The following is a 13,671-nucleotide window of genomic DNA, read 5'->3' on the forward strand; positions in this document are numbered from 1 at the left end:
GGCCCCGTACTTCCGCCAAAACACGGACATGTGTGATGTGATTGGTTGGAGGTGGGTCAGAGAGTATTTGCGAAGTAAGAGGCTTCACTCCTCTTATTTCTGTCTTCACTTATTTTGAAAGACTAAATATTAAAACAAATGTTTTATTTCTTTTTTATCCAGAATACCTACGAATTCCCCGAAATGCCACACACTTTATTTAAATTGTATATATGTACTTGAATTCCTGGTCATACTTCAATTGCGATCAAGCATAAACCACTACAATGTGATGCAAATATTTCATTCAAGCCTTTGCACACATTCACTGTTTTTCAGTAGATAAGAAAGTCCTAATCATTAAGGACACATTAGGTATTTGGCTTGTAAATCTTGCATAACCATTAGTTATCTCGAATTGTATCATGAGAAGAAGAACAGTTCAGACAGCTGATAAACCACTTTAATAGGCTTTGACAACAATACTGGTTTCATAAAAGCACAGCTGCTATTACTTTAAGAAATTACATTATAATGTCGTGACCATTATATATGTAGAGTTAAGAGTAGAGTCATTTACACTATTATTACTTGAAAGTAAACATTAAGATTTGGTTTCCTTGGTCACAGAGTCCAGCCTATAAACATATTCATATATGAGACATATTCCACAACAATACTGTATTTAAAAAAACAAACGGCAGCAAAAAAGAATCAAAAGCATCCACAACGGTTTCACCAGGGTCCATATTGGCCTGTCCCAAATGAGTCTGGTCCAGGCACTACTGTCCACCGCTGAAATGATGGACATAGCGGCGTATGTACTGCACAGATATTGCAGAAGTGACCAATACTACATGAGAAGACATTAAACTGAATCAATTTTAATGAGACACACTGATTTGTCTGATTTGTTATTGGCATGGTAAAGTATTTAATCTTGGGTTTCCCATGGTCTAAATTCTGTATTAAATATTGACAGCTATTCCATGAAAATGGTCAAATTCATAGTATTTTGTATCAGCAAAAAGAGCTCAATTTTGTCAGCTTCAATCCTAAAACAGCTGGCTTTCAGGAGCGTATACTGGTTGAACCCTTTGCAATAGAATGCATTGTTTTGATGACTTTGACGGTGAGAAACCTAGTGAAACGTGTCCTAAGGCACGATCAGTCACTTTCACTTCTGCAGCTGAAGCTCAAACAGAGCCTCTGTCTGGTTCCGCTCTCCTTAACTTTGAGAGTTCCTCTTTTCATCAGCAGCAGCCTCTCTTCATATGTTGGGGCGAGGCCTTCTCTAGGTTTGCACAATCTGATTCTGTTGAGACAAAGATTGACGGTAGATGTATATGCCCTTGCCTCGAGAGGCTTTCATTATTAACATATCTGCTTGTTGGGAGTCAAGTCATTACTTACTGATACTACCTCCATGTCCGATGCTAGCAGGGAGCCCATTCTCCATGGCCTTCAGTACACACTTCTCAAAGGCCAAAGCTGCCACCCTGAAGAAAAACCCCTGCACGTTCTCCCCTGGAAATAAGAATAATTAACAGTTTCTCATTGTATTCATGTTGTCTTTATCTACCACACAGCACTGACAAGTCTGAGCTCTTTTTTCGTTTCGTACCCGTTTTAGCCGAAACAGCCCAAAACTCTGCATGCATTTCTGTTGCTAGCCTGATGGCATCCTTTTCTGTCCTCTGTCTTTCATCTAAAGGCTGAAGAACAAGACAATTGGGTACTAGAAGAAAATTGTGTTTGTTAAAATCTGCAAAATATACATATAATACAAAATGTATTTACCAGCAGGTCATTCTTAGTTCCAACCAAGAAGATGAAACAGGAGTCAGGCTCATTTTCTCTCATGGCCTCCTCCAACCATTGGCTATGAAAACAAAACAAGGTTGGGTAACACGTTCTATGATGCCCATGTCTATATAGCATTCTAAACATGTATAATGCCTTATAGTCTGCTTATAGCACTGAATAATTATGGTGTCCGGGAAAAGACATGGTTTTCCAGGACATTTGACTCTTCTTTTCCATGTGCTTTCCATGAATGAAAAATTGGCCAACTGTTTTCCAGGTTTTCCAGGAGGCGTGAGAACCCTGTCCAATTGTTAATATAAAAATATATTTTATAGCTGCTGTAAAATTCGCAAGACACTTATTCCATCCATCCATCTGCTGTCTTTTCCTGACTCGTCCTGTTGAGTGTTACGGTACGGTTACATTAAGCTGTTATCCAGCAACAATGCTCCACATCCGATCTGAAAAAGGTTGTGATGTCACAGCTCAGATGTGGGTAGTAAATAAGAGTGATCACAAACTGTACATGTGATGTTGCAGTCTGTAGTCTGGTAAGGAAGTATTGGACTAAACAGGGTATAAGATATTTCATTCCCAAACACAGGGCATTCATGTTTTTACAACAGTAGAATAAGCCCAATGATTATATATAGACGTACCGTGTATGATCCAGGGACTTAATGTCTGCCAGGTCAAAGACTGTGATAATGACTGGAAAAGAAACAGGAAGTTTCCAGTTAAAATGTCAGCTGGTCTCTCCGAGCATCAGAGCCACAACCATTTTTTTTACTTCAGTTATTACAGAAACTTCTTACCCTGAGCACCTCTGTAGTATGCAGAAGCGATGCACTTGAATTTTTCTTGCCCAGCTGTATCCCAGCTATTAAGAAAAATCCAAATGAATGGCAGTACTCTAGAAATACATGTTTAGGGGGAAAAAAAATCTTATTTAAAATCTTACTTACATCTGAAGGGAGAAAGGTACTCCAGATACCTCAAACCTCTCAATCTCAAAGTCTACGCCTATGGTGGCCTTGTAGTCTCTTTCAAATACATCTTTACAAAACCTGAAAACAGCAAAAACAAAGCACATTTTTCCTTTCCTTCCTTTTGTTCATGGTTTTTCAGAACTCAGACACTCATACAGATCTGTCTACGATTGGTTCCTTTTTTTTCTTAATACCTTAGTGTCTTATTGATGCAACCAGTCAGTTCCAACAAAGAAGTGTGATAGGGCTGGGCATCATTTAACAAGCTGCTTCAGTTAAGGGGTCACTTGGGAACCCCTCACCTGAAGAACTCGTCTGCTTTGTACAACTATATGCAGACAGCGTAACAGATCTGATTTTGACATCGTAATCTCAGGTATGCATGTTTTGTCTTGATTGGCTAATTGTTGATAAAGTACCTGTTAATGAGGCAGGTCTTCCCCACATTAACGTCTCCAACAACCACCACTTTTGACATTCTCTGCCGGTCCCACCTTTGAAGAAGACAACACGAGTAAGATGTAATTGGTTTTTCTGTGATATTCAAGCTAAGAATGACGACTCAAAGCTGGAGACTCACGGCTGATGCCTAGCGGCTCCGTCTTTACAGGCCGCTTTAGCCTGAATGTCCCAATCTCTCTTCAGCTGCAGAGAGGCATTGGGCGTGTAGCACTGAATAGAACAGGACCATATATCAGTAACATTTATTTAGCACAAAGCCCCTTAATACATGTTATAACAAGATTAAGTCACATATAAAGTTCTTCAGCTTGTCCTCATAGAAGAACCTTTATTAGTTCATGGTAACATCTTTTATAAAGGTTCCACATGGAACCCATTCAGAGGATTCTACCTTGAACCATACTTAAAGGGTTATACATAGAACCATCAGTGAAAGGTTCCACCCAGAACCCCCTATGGGAGGTTCCACAGAGAACCCATCTTTGGTGCAATGGTTCCACCCAGAACCCTCTCTGGAGGTTTTATCCAGAAACTTTCCACCTTTTGAGGGTGCTAACAAGAACCCACGAGTTGGTCCCTGCATGGTTTTACTTTAACGGGTTAGCCTGGATCATTGGGAACCACGTCCAGCATCATTGGGCATTAAGGGAAAAGAAATACACATATGTGGGCTCTTCCAGTTTCTCAGAATGAGTCTTGCTGCCACATTAAAACCAGTTAATGACAGCCCGAGCTCTGTTTTGGTAAGGCCTGGTGGCATTATCGATTTGTCTCAGAGTAAACATAATTTTGGGGATTCTGGTAAAGGCTGTTTCAGCCACCCTTCTAGCTTCTTCAGGACCACCTTCCAAAATGGCATCACTCCTACATATTTATTTTTAATTTTTCACTTTCATATATATTTAGATATTTGAGGTCTCATATCTTTCGGTTTCAAATAGTTTTGTTTATTTATATATATATATATATATATATAGTCTGTTTATAAGAGGTGGACATCGTCATTGTGACATCACGGAATGTTGACTTTGATATTGTAAATTACATCATCAGTGACATAACGGAATGTTGTCTTGGATATCATTAATGACATCATCAGTGACATCACGGAATGTTGCCTTTGATATCATAAATGACAGTGGCTTCACAGAGCATCTACCCATTTTTAGGGTATTGGTTTTTGACAACGCCACCCACACTCAGACCCACCATTCGCAGACAAAGAGGACCTCCACGCCCCTGGGTGGACTAGGCAAGTATGTCAGCATTAACGTGCAGCTCAGCATTAACGTGATTGGTCAGTGGGCTACATTTTTATCGTTTTGCTTGGTTCAGATTCAATTTTTTTTTACCTAGCTTTGTTTTTTTAACACTCAATGGCTGAAAGAGGAGGAGAAACGGACTTGGTAAGTGAACTGCTTTTGTTTTTTTACATCTGCAGTAGCGTTACTACTCTGTGAAGTTGTCAACATTAACGTGCAGCTCAGCATTAATGTGCAGTGTAATTGGTCAGAGTGCCTAAGAGGAACTAACAGTGCCTAACAGAGCCCAAGGGGAACTAACAGTGCCTAACAGTGCATACGAGTTCCTAAGAGGAACTAAGAGTGCCTAACAGTGCCTAACAGAGCCCAAGAGGAACTAACAGTGCCTAACAGTGCCCAAGGGGAACTAACAGTGCCTAACAGTGCATACGAGTTCCTAAGAGGAACTAAGAGTGCCTAACAGTGCCTAACAGAGCCCAAGAGGAACTAACAGTGCCTAACAGTGCCCAAGGGGAACTAACAGTGCCTAACAGTGCATACGAGTTCCTAAGAGGAACTAAGAGTGCCTAACAGTGCCTAACAGAGCCCAAGAGGAACTAACAGTGCCTAACAGTGCCCAGGGGGAACTAACAGTGCCTAACAGTGCATACGAGTTCCTAAGAGGAACTAAGAGTGCCTAACAGTGCCTAACAGAGCCCAAGAGGAACTAACAGTGCCTAACAGTGCCCAAGGGGAACTAACAGTGCCTAACAGTGCATACGAGTTCCTTAGAGGAACTAAGAGTGCCTAACAGTGCCTAACAGAGCCCAAGAGGAACTAACAGTGCCTAACAGTGCCCAAGGGGAACTAACAGTGCCTAACAGTGCATACGAGTTCCTAAGAGGAACTAAGAGTGCCTAACAGTGCCTAACAGAGCCCAAGAGGAACTAACAGTGCCTAACAGTGCCCAAGGGGAACTAACAGTGCCTAACAGTGCATACGAGTTCCTAAGAGGAACTAAGAGTGCCTAACAGTGCCTAACAGAGCCCAAGAGGAACTAACAGTGCCTAACAGTGCCCAGGGGGAACTAACAGTGCCTAACAGTGCATACGAGTTCCTTAGAGGAACTAAGAGTGCCTAACAGTGCCTAACAGAGCCCAAGAGGAACTAACAGTGCCTAACAGTGCCCAAGGGGAACTAACAGTGCCTAACAGTGCATACGAGTTCCTTAGAGAAACTAAGAGTGCCTAACAGTGCCTAACAGAGCCCAAGAGGAACTAACAGTGCCTAACAGTGCCCAAGGGGAACTAACAGTGCCTAACAGTGCATACGAGTTCCTTAGAGAAACTAAGAGTGCCTAACAGTGCCTAACAGAGCCCAAGAGGAACTAACAGTGCCTAACAGTGCCCAAGGGGAACTAACAGTGCCTAACAGTGCATACGAGTTCCTAAGAGGAACTAAGAGTGCCTAACAGTGCCTAACAGAGCCCAAGAGGAACTAACAGTGCCTAACAGTGCCCAAGGGGAACTAACAGTGCCTAACAGTGCATACGAGTTCCTAAGAGGAACTAAGAGTGCCTAACAGTGCCTAACAGAGCCCAAGAGGAACTAACAGTGCCTAACAGTGCCCAAGGGGAACTAACAGTGCCTAACAGTGCATACGAGTTCCTAAGAGGAACTAAGAGTGCCTAACAGTGCCTAACAGAGCACAAGAGGAACTAACAGTGCCTAACAGTGCCCAAGGGGAACTAACAGTGCCTAACAGTGCATACGAGTTCCTAAGAGGAACTAAGAGTGCCTAACAGTGCCTAACAGAGCCCAAGAGGAACTAACAGTGCCTAACAGTGCCCAAGGGGAACTAACAGTGCCTAACAGTGCATACAAGTGCCTAAGAGGAACTAAGATTGCCTAACAGTGCCTAACAGAGCCTAAGAGGAACTAACATTAACTAACAGATATTATTATGACTTTTTTTAACATAAGATTCAGGCATTTAATTGAAGTTTTGTGACATACTATGCCTGTTAATGCCTTTTTTAAATTGAATATACAGTATTTTAGTTATATTTTATAGTACTATATTATCACTTTTTCAGACACTATACTGTGACTTTTATAGACTTAATATATTATCACTTTTTTAAATCCATTTTTCGACATCCTATACCATGGCATTTTAATGAAGTTTTTTTGACATACTAGACTAGTTATAGTATAGTAATATAAGTCATCAGATGCCCCCATGCTTGGTCTTTTCTGCTTGGAATGTTCTGTACCCTGGCAATCATATTTTCAAATGCAGCTGTCTCTGTCATAAGTTTGAGCCGTTCTGTGAAGAAGGGCATATGTGGGCTCTTCCAGTTTCTCAGAATGAGTCTTGCTGCCACATTAAAACCAGTTAATGACAGCCCGAGCTCTGTTTTGGTAAGGCCTGGTGGCATTATCGATTTGTCTCAGAGTAAACATAATTTTGGGGATTCTGGTAAAGGCTGTTTCAGCCACCCTTCTAGCTTCTTCAGGACCACCTTCCAAAATGGCATCACTCCTACATATTTATTTTTAATTTTTCACTTTCATATATATTTAGATATTTGAGGTCTCATATCTTTCGGTTTCAAATAGTTTTGTTTATTTATATATATATATATAGTCTGTTTATAAGAGGTGGACATCGTCATTGTGACATCACGGAATGTTGACTTTGATATTGTAAATTACATCATCAGTGACATAACGGAATGTTGTCTTGGATATCAAATAGTCTGTTTATCAAATGTAAATTACATCATCAGTGACATAACGGAATGTTGTCTTGGATATACATAGTCTGTTTATAAGAGGTGGACATCGTCATTGTGACATCACGGAATGTTGACTTTGATATTGTAAATTACATCATCAGTGACATAACGGAATGTTGTCTTGGATATCATTAATGACATCATCAGTGACATCACGGAATGTTGCCTTTGATATCATAAATGACAGTGGCTTCACAGAGCATCTACCCATTTTTAGGGTATTGGTTTTTGACAACGCCACCCACACTCAGACCCACCATTCGCAGACAAAGAGGACCTCCACGCCCCTGGGTGGACTAGGCAAGTATGTCAGCATTAACGTGCAGCTCAGCATTAACGTGATTGGTCAGTGGGCTACATTTTTATCGTTTTGCTTGGTTCAGATTCAATTTTTTTTTACCTAGCTTTGTTTTTTTAACACTCAATGGCTGAAAGAGGAGGAGAAACGGACTTGGTAAGTGAACTGCTTTTGTTTTTTTACATCTGCAGTAGCGTTACTACTCTGTGAAGTTGTCAACATTAACGTGCAGCTCAGCATTAATGTGCAGTGTAATTGGTCAGAGTGCCTAAGAGGAACTAACAGTGCCTAACAGTGCCCAGGGGGAACTAACAGTGCCTAACAGTGCATACGAGTTCCTTAGAGGAACTAAGAGTGCCTAACAGTGCCTAACAGAGCCCAAGAGGAACTAACAGTGCCTAACAGTGCCCAAGGGGAACTAACAGTGCCTAACAGTGCATACGAGTTCCTAAGAGGAACTAAGAGTGCCTAACAGTGCCTAACAGAGCCCAAGAGGAACTAACAGTGCCTAACAGTGCCCAAGGGGAACTAACAGTGCCTAACAGTGCATACGAGTTCCTAAGAGGAACTAAGAGTGCCTAACAGTGCCTAACAGAGCCCAAGAGGAACTAACAGTGCCTAACAGTGCCCAAGGGGATTTAACAGTGCCTAACAGTGCATACGAGTTCCTAAGAGGAACTAAGAGTGCCTAACAGTGCCTAACAGAGCCCAAGAGGAACTAACAGTGCCTAACAGTGCCCAAGGGGAACTAACAGTGCCTAACAGTGCATACGAGTTCCTTAGAGGAACTAAGAGTGCCTAACAGAGCCCAAGAGGAACTAACAGTGCCTAACAGTGCCCAAGGGGAACTAACAGTGCCTAACAGTGCATACGAGTTCCTAAGAGGAACTAAGAGTGCCTAACAGTGCCTAACAGAGCCCAAGAGGAACTAACAGTGCCTAACAGTGCCCAAGGGGAACTAACAGTGCCTAACAGTGCATACGAGTTCCTAAGAGGAACTAAGAGTGCCTAACAGTGCCTAACAGAGCCCAAGAGGAACTAACAGTGCCTAACAGTGCCCAGGGGGAACTAACAGTGCCTAACAGTGCATACGAGTTCCTTAGAGGAACTAAGAGTGCCTAACAGTGCCTAACAGAGCCCAAGAGGAACTAACCGTGCCTAACAGTGCCCAAGGGGAACTAACAGTGCCGAACAGTGCATACGAGTTCCTTAGAGAAACTAAGAGTGCCTAACAGAGCCCAAGAGGAACTAACAGTGCCTAACAGTGCCCAAGGGGAACTAACAGTGCCTAACAGTGCATACGAGTTCCTAAGAGGAACTAAGAGTGCCTAACAGTGCCTAACAGAGCCCAAGAGGAACTAACAGTGCCTAACAGTGCCCAAGGGGAACTAACAGTGCCTAACAGTGCATACGAGTTCCTAAGAGGAACTAAGAGTGCCTAACAGTGCCTAACAGAGCCCAAGAGGAACTAACAGTGCCTAACAGTGCCCAAGGGGAACTAACAGTGCATACGAGTTCCTAAGAGGAACTAAGAGTGCCTAACAGTGCCTAACAGAGCCCAAGAGGAACTAACAGTGCCTAACAGTGCCCAAGGGGAACTAACAGTGCCTAACAGTGCATACAAGTGCCTAAGAGGAACTAAGATTGCCTAACAGTGCCTAACAGAGCCTAAGAGGAACTAACATTAACTAACAGATATTATTATGACTTTTTTTAACATAAGATTCAGGCATTTAATTGAAGTTTTGTGACATACTATGCCTGTTAATGCCTTTTTTAAATTGAATATACAGTATTTTAGTTATATTTTATAGTACTATATTATCACTTTTTCAGACACTATACTGTGACTTTTATAGACTTAATATATTATCACTTTTTTAAATCCATTTTTCGACATCCTATACCATGGCATTTTAATGAAGTTTTTTTGACATACTAGACTAGTTATAGTATAGTAATATAAGTCATCAGATGCCCCCATGCTTGGTCTTTTCTGCTTGGAATGTTCTGTACCCTGGCAATCATATTTTCAAATGCAGCTGTCTCTGTCATAAGTTTGAGCCGTTCTGTGAAGAAGGGCATATGTGGGCTCTTCCAGTTTCTCAGAATGAGTCTTGCTGCCACATTAAAACCAGTTAATGACAGCCCGAGCTCTGTTTTGGTAAGGCCTGGTGGCATTATCGATTTGTCTCAGAGTAAACATAATTTTGGGGATTCTGGTAAAGGCTGTTTCAGCCACCCTTCTAGCTTCTTCAGGACCACCTTCCAAAATGGCATCACTCCTACATATTTATTTTTAATTTTTCACTTTCATATATATTTAGATATTTGAGGTCTCATATCTTTCGGTTTCAAATAGTTTTGTTTATTTATATATATATATATAGTCTGTTTATAAGAGGTGGACATCGTCATTGTGACATCACGGAATGTTGACTTTGATATTGTAAATTACATCATCAGTGACATAACGGAATGTTGTCTTGGATATCATTAATGACATCATCAGTGACATCACGGAATGTTGCCTTTGATATCATAAATGACAGTGGCTTCACAGAGCATCTACCCATTTTTAGGGTATTGGTTTTTGACAACGCCACCCACACTCAGACCCACCATTCGCAGACAAAGAGGACCTCCACGCCCCTGGGTGGACTAGGCAAGTATGTCAGCATTAACGTGCAGCTCAGCATTAACGAGATTGGTCAGTGGGCTACATTTTTATCGTTTTGCTTGGTTCAGATTCAATTTTTTTTTACCTAGCTTTGTTTTTTTAACACTCAATGGCTGAAAGAGGAGGAGAAACGGACTTGGTAAGTGAACTGCTTTTGTTTTTTTACATCTGCAGTAGCGTTACTACTCTGTGAAGTTGTCAACATTAACGTGCAGCTCAGCATTAATGTGCAGTGTAATTGGTCAGAGTGCCTAAGAGGAACTAACAGTGCCTAACAGAGCCCAAGGGGAACTAACAGTGCCTAACAGTGCATACGAGTTCCTTAGAGGAACTAAGAGTGCCTAACAGTGCCTAACAGAGCCCAAGAGGAACTAACAGTGCCTAACAGTGCCCAAGGGGAACTAACAGTGCCTAACAGTGCATACGAGTTCCTAAGAGGAACTAAGAGTGCCTAACAGTGCCTAACAGAGCCCAAGAGGAACTAACAGTGCCTAACAGTGCCCAAGGGGAACTAACAGTGCCTAACAGTGCATACGAGTTCCTAAGAGGAACTAAGAGTGCCTAACAGTGCCTAACAGAGCCCAAGAGGAACTAACAGTGCCTAACAGTGCCCAAGGGGAACTAACAGTGCCTAACAGTGCATACGAGTTCCTAAGAGGAACTAAGAGTGCCTAACAGTGCCTAACAGAGCCCAAGAGGAACTAACAGTGCCTAACAGTGCCCAAGGGGATTTAACAGTGCCTAACAGTGCATACGAGTTCCTAAGAGGAACTAAGAGTGCCTAACAGTGCCTAACAGAGCCCAAGAGGAACTAACAGTGCCTAACAGTGCCCAAGGGGAACTAACAGTGCCTAACAGTGCATACGAGTTCCTTAGAGGAACTAAGAGTGCCTAACAGTGCCTAACAGAGCCCAAGAGGAACTAACAGTGCCTAACAGTGCCCAAGGGGAACTAACAGTGCCTAACAGTGCATACGAGTTCCTAAGAGGAACTAAGAGTGCCTAACAGTGCCTAACAGAGCCCAAGAGGAACTAACAGTGCCTAACAGTGCCCAAGGGGAACTAACAGTGCCTAACAGTGCATACGAGTTCCTAAGAGGAACTAAGAGTGCCTAACAGTGCCTAACAGAGCCCAAGAGGAACTAACAGTGCCTAACAGTGCCCAAGGGGAACTAACAGTGCCTAACAGTGCATACGACTTCCTAAGAGGAACTAAGAGTGCCTAACAGTGCCTAACAGAGCCCAAGAGGAACTAACAGTGCCTAACAGTGCCCAAGGGGATTTAACAGTGCCTAACAGTAGATACGAGTTCCTAAGAGGAACTAAGAGTGCCTAACAGTGCCTAACAGAGCCCAAGAGGAACTAACAGTGCCTAACAGTGCCCAAGGGGAACTAACAGTGCCTAACAGTGCATACGAGTTCCTTAGAGGAACTAAGAGTGCCTAACAGTGCCTAACAGAGCCCAAGAGGAACTAACAGTGCCTAACAGTGCCCAAGGGGAACTAACAGTGCCTAACAGTGCATACGAGTTCCTAAGAGGAACTAAGAGTGCCTAACAGTGCCTAACAGAGCCCAAGAGGAACTAACAGTGCCTAACAGTGCCCAAGGGGAACTAACAGTGCCTAACAGTGCATACAAGTTCCTAAGAGGAACTAAGAGTGCCTAACAGTGCCTAACAGAGCCCAAGAGGAACTAACAGTGCCTAACAGTGCCCAAGGGGAACTAACAGTGCCTAACAGTGCATACGAGTTCCTAAGAGGAACTAAGAGTGCCTAACAGTGCCTAACAGAGCCCAAGAGGAACTAACAGTGCCTAACAGTGCCCAAGGGGATTTAACAGTGCCTAACAGTGCATACGAGTTCCTAAGAGGAACTAAGATTGCCTAACAGTGCCTAACAGAGCCCAAGAGGAACTAACAGTGCCTAACAGTGCCCAAGGGGAACTAACAGTGCCTAACAGTGCATACGAGTTCCTAAGAGGAACTAAGAGTGCCTAACAGTGCCTAACAGAGCCCAAGAGGAACTAACAGTGCCTAACAGTGCCCAAGGGGAACTAACAGTGCCTAACAGTGCATACGAGTTCCTAAGAGGAACTAAGAGTGCCTAACAGTGCCTAACAGAGCCCAAGAGGAACTAACAGTGCCTAACAGTGCCCAAGGGGAACTAACAGTGCCTAACAGTGCATACGAGTTCCTAAGAGGAACTAAGAGTGCCTAACAGTGCCTAACAGAGCCCAAGAGGAACTAACAGTGCCTAACAGTGCCCAAGGGGAACTAACAGTGCCTAACAGTGCATACAAGTGCCTAAGAGGAACTAAGATTGCCTAACAGTGCCTAACAGAGCCTAAGAGGAACTAACATTAACTAACAGATATTATTATGACTTTTTTTAACATAAGATTCAGGCATTTAATTGAAGTTTTGTGACATACTATGCCTGTTAATGCCTTTTTTAAATTGAATATACAGTATTTTAGTTATATTTTATAGTACTATATTATCACTTTTTCAGACACTATACTGTGACTTTTATAGACTTAATATATTATCACTTTTTTAAATCCATTTTTCGACATCCTATACCATGGCATTTTAATGAAGTTTTTTTGACATACTAGACTAGTTATAGTATAGTAATATAAGTCATCAGATGCCCCCATGCTTGGTCTTTTCTGCTTGGAATGTTCTGTACCCTGGCAATCATATTTTCAAATGCAGCTGTCTCTGTCATGAGTTTGAGCCGTTCTGTGAAGAAGGGCATATGTGGGCTCTTCCAGTTTCTCAGAATGAGTCTTGCTGCCACATTAAAACCAGTTAATGACAGCCCGAGCTCTGTTTTGGTAAGGCCTGGTGGCATTATCGATTTGTCTCAGAGTAAACATAATTTTGGGGATTCTGGTAAAGGCTGTTTCAGCCACCCTTCTAGCTTCTTCAGGACCACCTTCCAAAATGGCATCACTCCTACATATTTATTTTTAATTTTTCACTTTCATATATATTTAGATATTTGAGGTCTCATATCTTTCGGTTTCAAATAGTTTTGTTTATTTATATATATATATATATAGTCTGTTTATAAGAGGTGGACATCGTCATTGTGACATCACGGAATGTTGACTTTGATATTGTAAATTACATCATCAGTGACATAACGGAATGTTGTCTTGGATATCATTAATGACATCATCAGTGACATCACGGAATGTTGCCTTTGATATCATAAATGACAGTGGCTTCACAGAGCATCTACCCATTTTTAGGGTATTGGTTTTTGACAACGCCACCCACACTCAGACCCACCATTCGCAGACAAAGAGGACCTCCACGCCCCTGGGTGGACTAGGCAAGTATGTCAGCATTAACGTGCAGCTCAGCATTAACGAGATTGGTCAGTGGGCTACATTTTTATCGTTTTGCTT

The 13,671-nt window shown here is 42.1% G+C and overlaps 1 protein-coding gene across 1 annotated transcript in view; it reads right to left on the reverse strand.

The window, feature by feature from the left end:
- Positions 1–1,177: 1,177 nt before the first annotated feature.
- Positions 1,178–13,671, reverse strand: part of rab36 (RAB36, member RAS oncogene family) — a 30,119-nt gene continuing 17,625 nt past the window's right edge. Inside the window, exons 2-10 of the mRNA XM_079173464.1 lie at positions 3,355–3,446; positions 3,194–3,268; positions 2,751–2,852; positions 2,601–2,665; positions 2,445–2,496; positions 1,780–1,861; positions 1,604–1,694; positions 1,393–1,506; positions 1,178–1,294 (exon numbers count right to left, since the gene is read on the reverse strand). Of these exons, the coding sequence (XP_079029590.1) occupies positions 1,233–1,294; positions 1,393–1,506; positions 1,604–1,694; positions 1,780–1,861; positions 2,445–2,496; positions 2,601–2,665; positions 2,751–2,852; positions 3,194–3,268; positions 3,355–3,446 (735 nt within the window). The 3' untranslated portion in view covers positions 1,178–1,232. The remainder of the gene's footprint in view (positions 1,295–1,392; positions 1,507–1,603; positions 1,695–1,779; positions 1,862–2,444; positions 2,497–2,600; positions 2,666–2,750; positions 2,853–3,193; positions 3,269–3,354; positions 3,447–13,671) is intronic.

This window comes from Pholis gunnellus (assembly GCF_910591455.1).
Source record: "Pholis gunnellus genome assembly, chromosome: 14".
Classification (NCBI taxonomy): domain Eukaryota; kingdom Metazoa; phylum Chordata; class Actinopteri; order Perciformes; family Pholidae; genus Pholis; species Pholis gunnellus.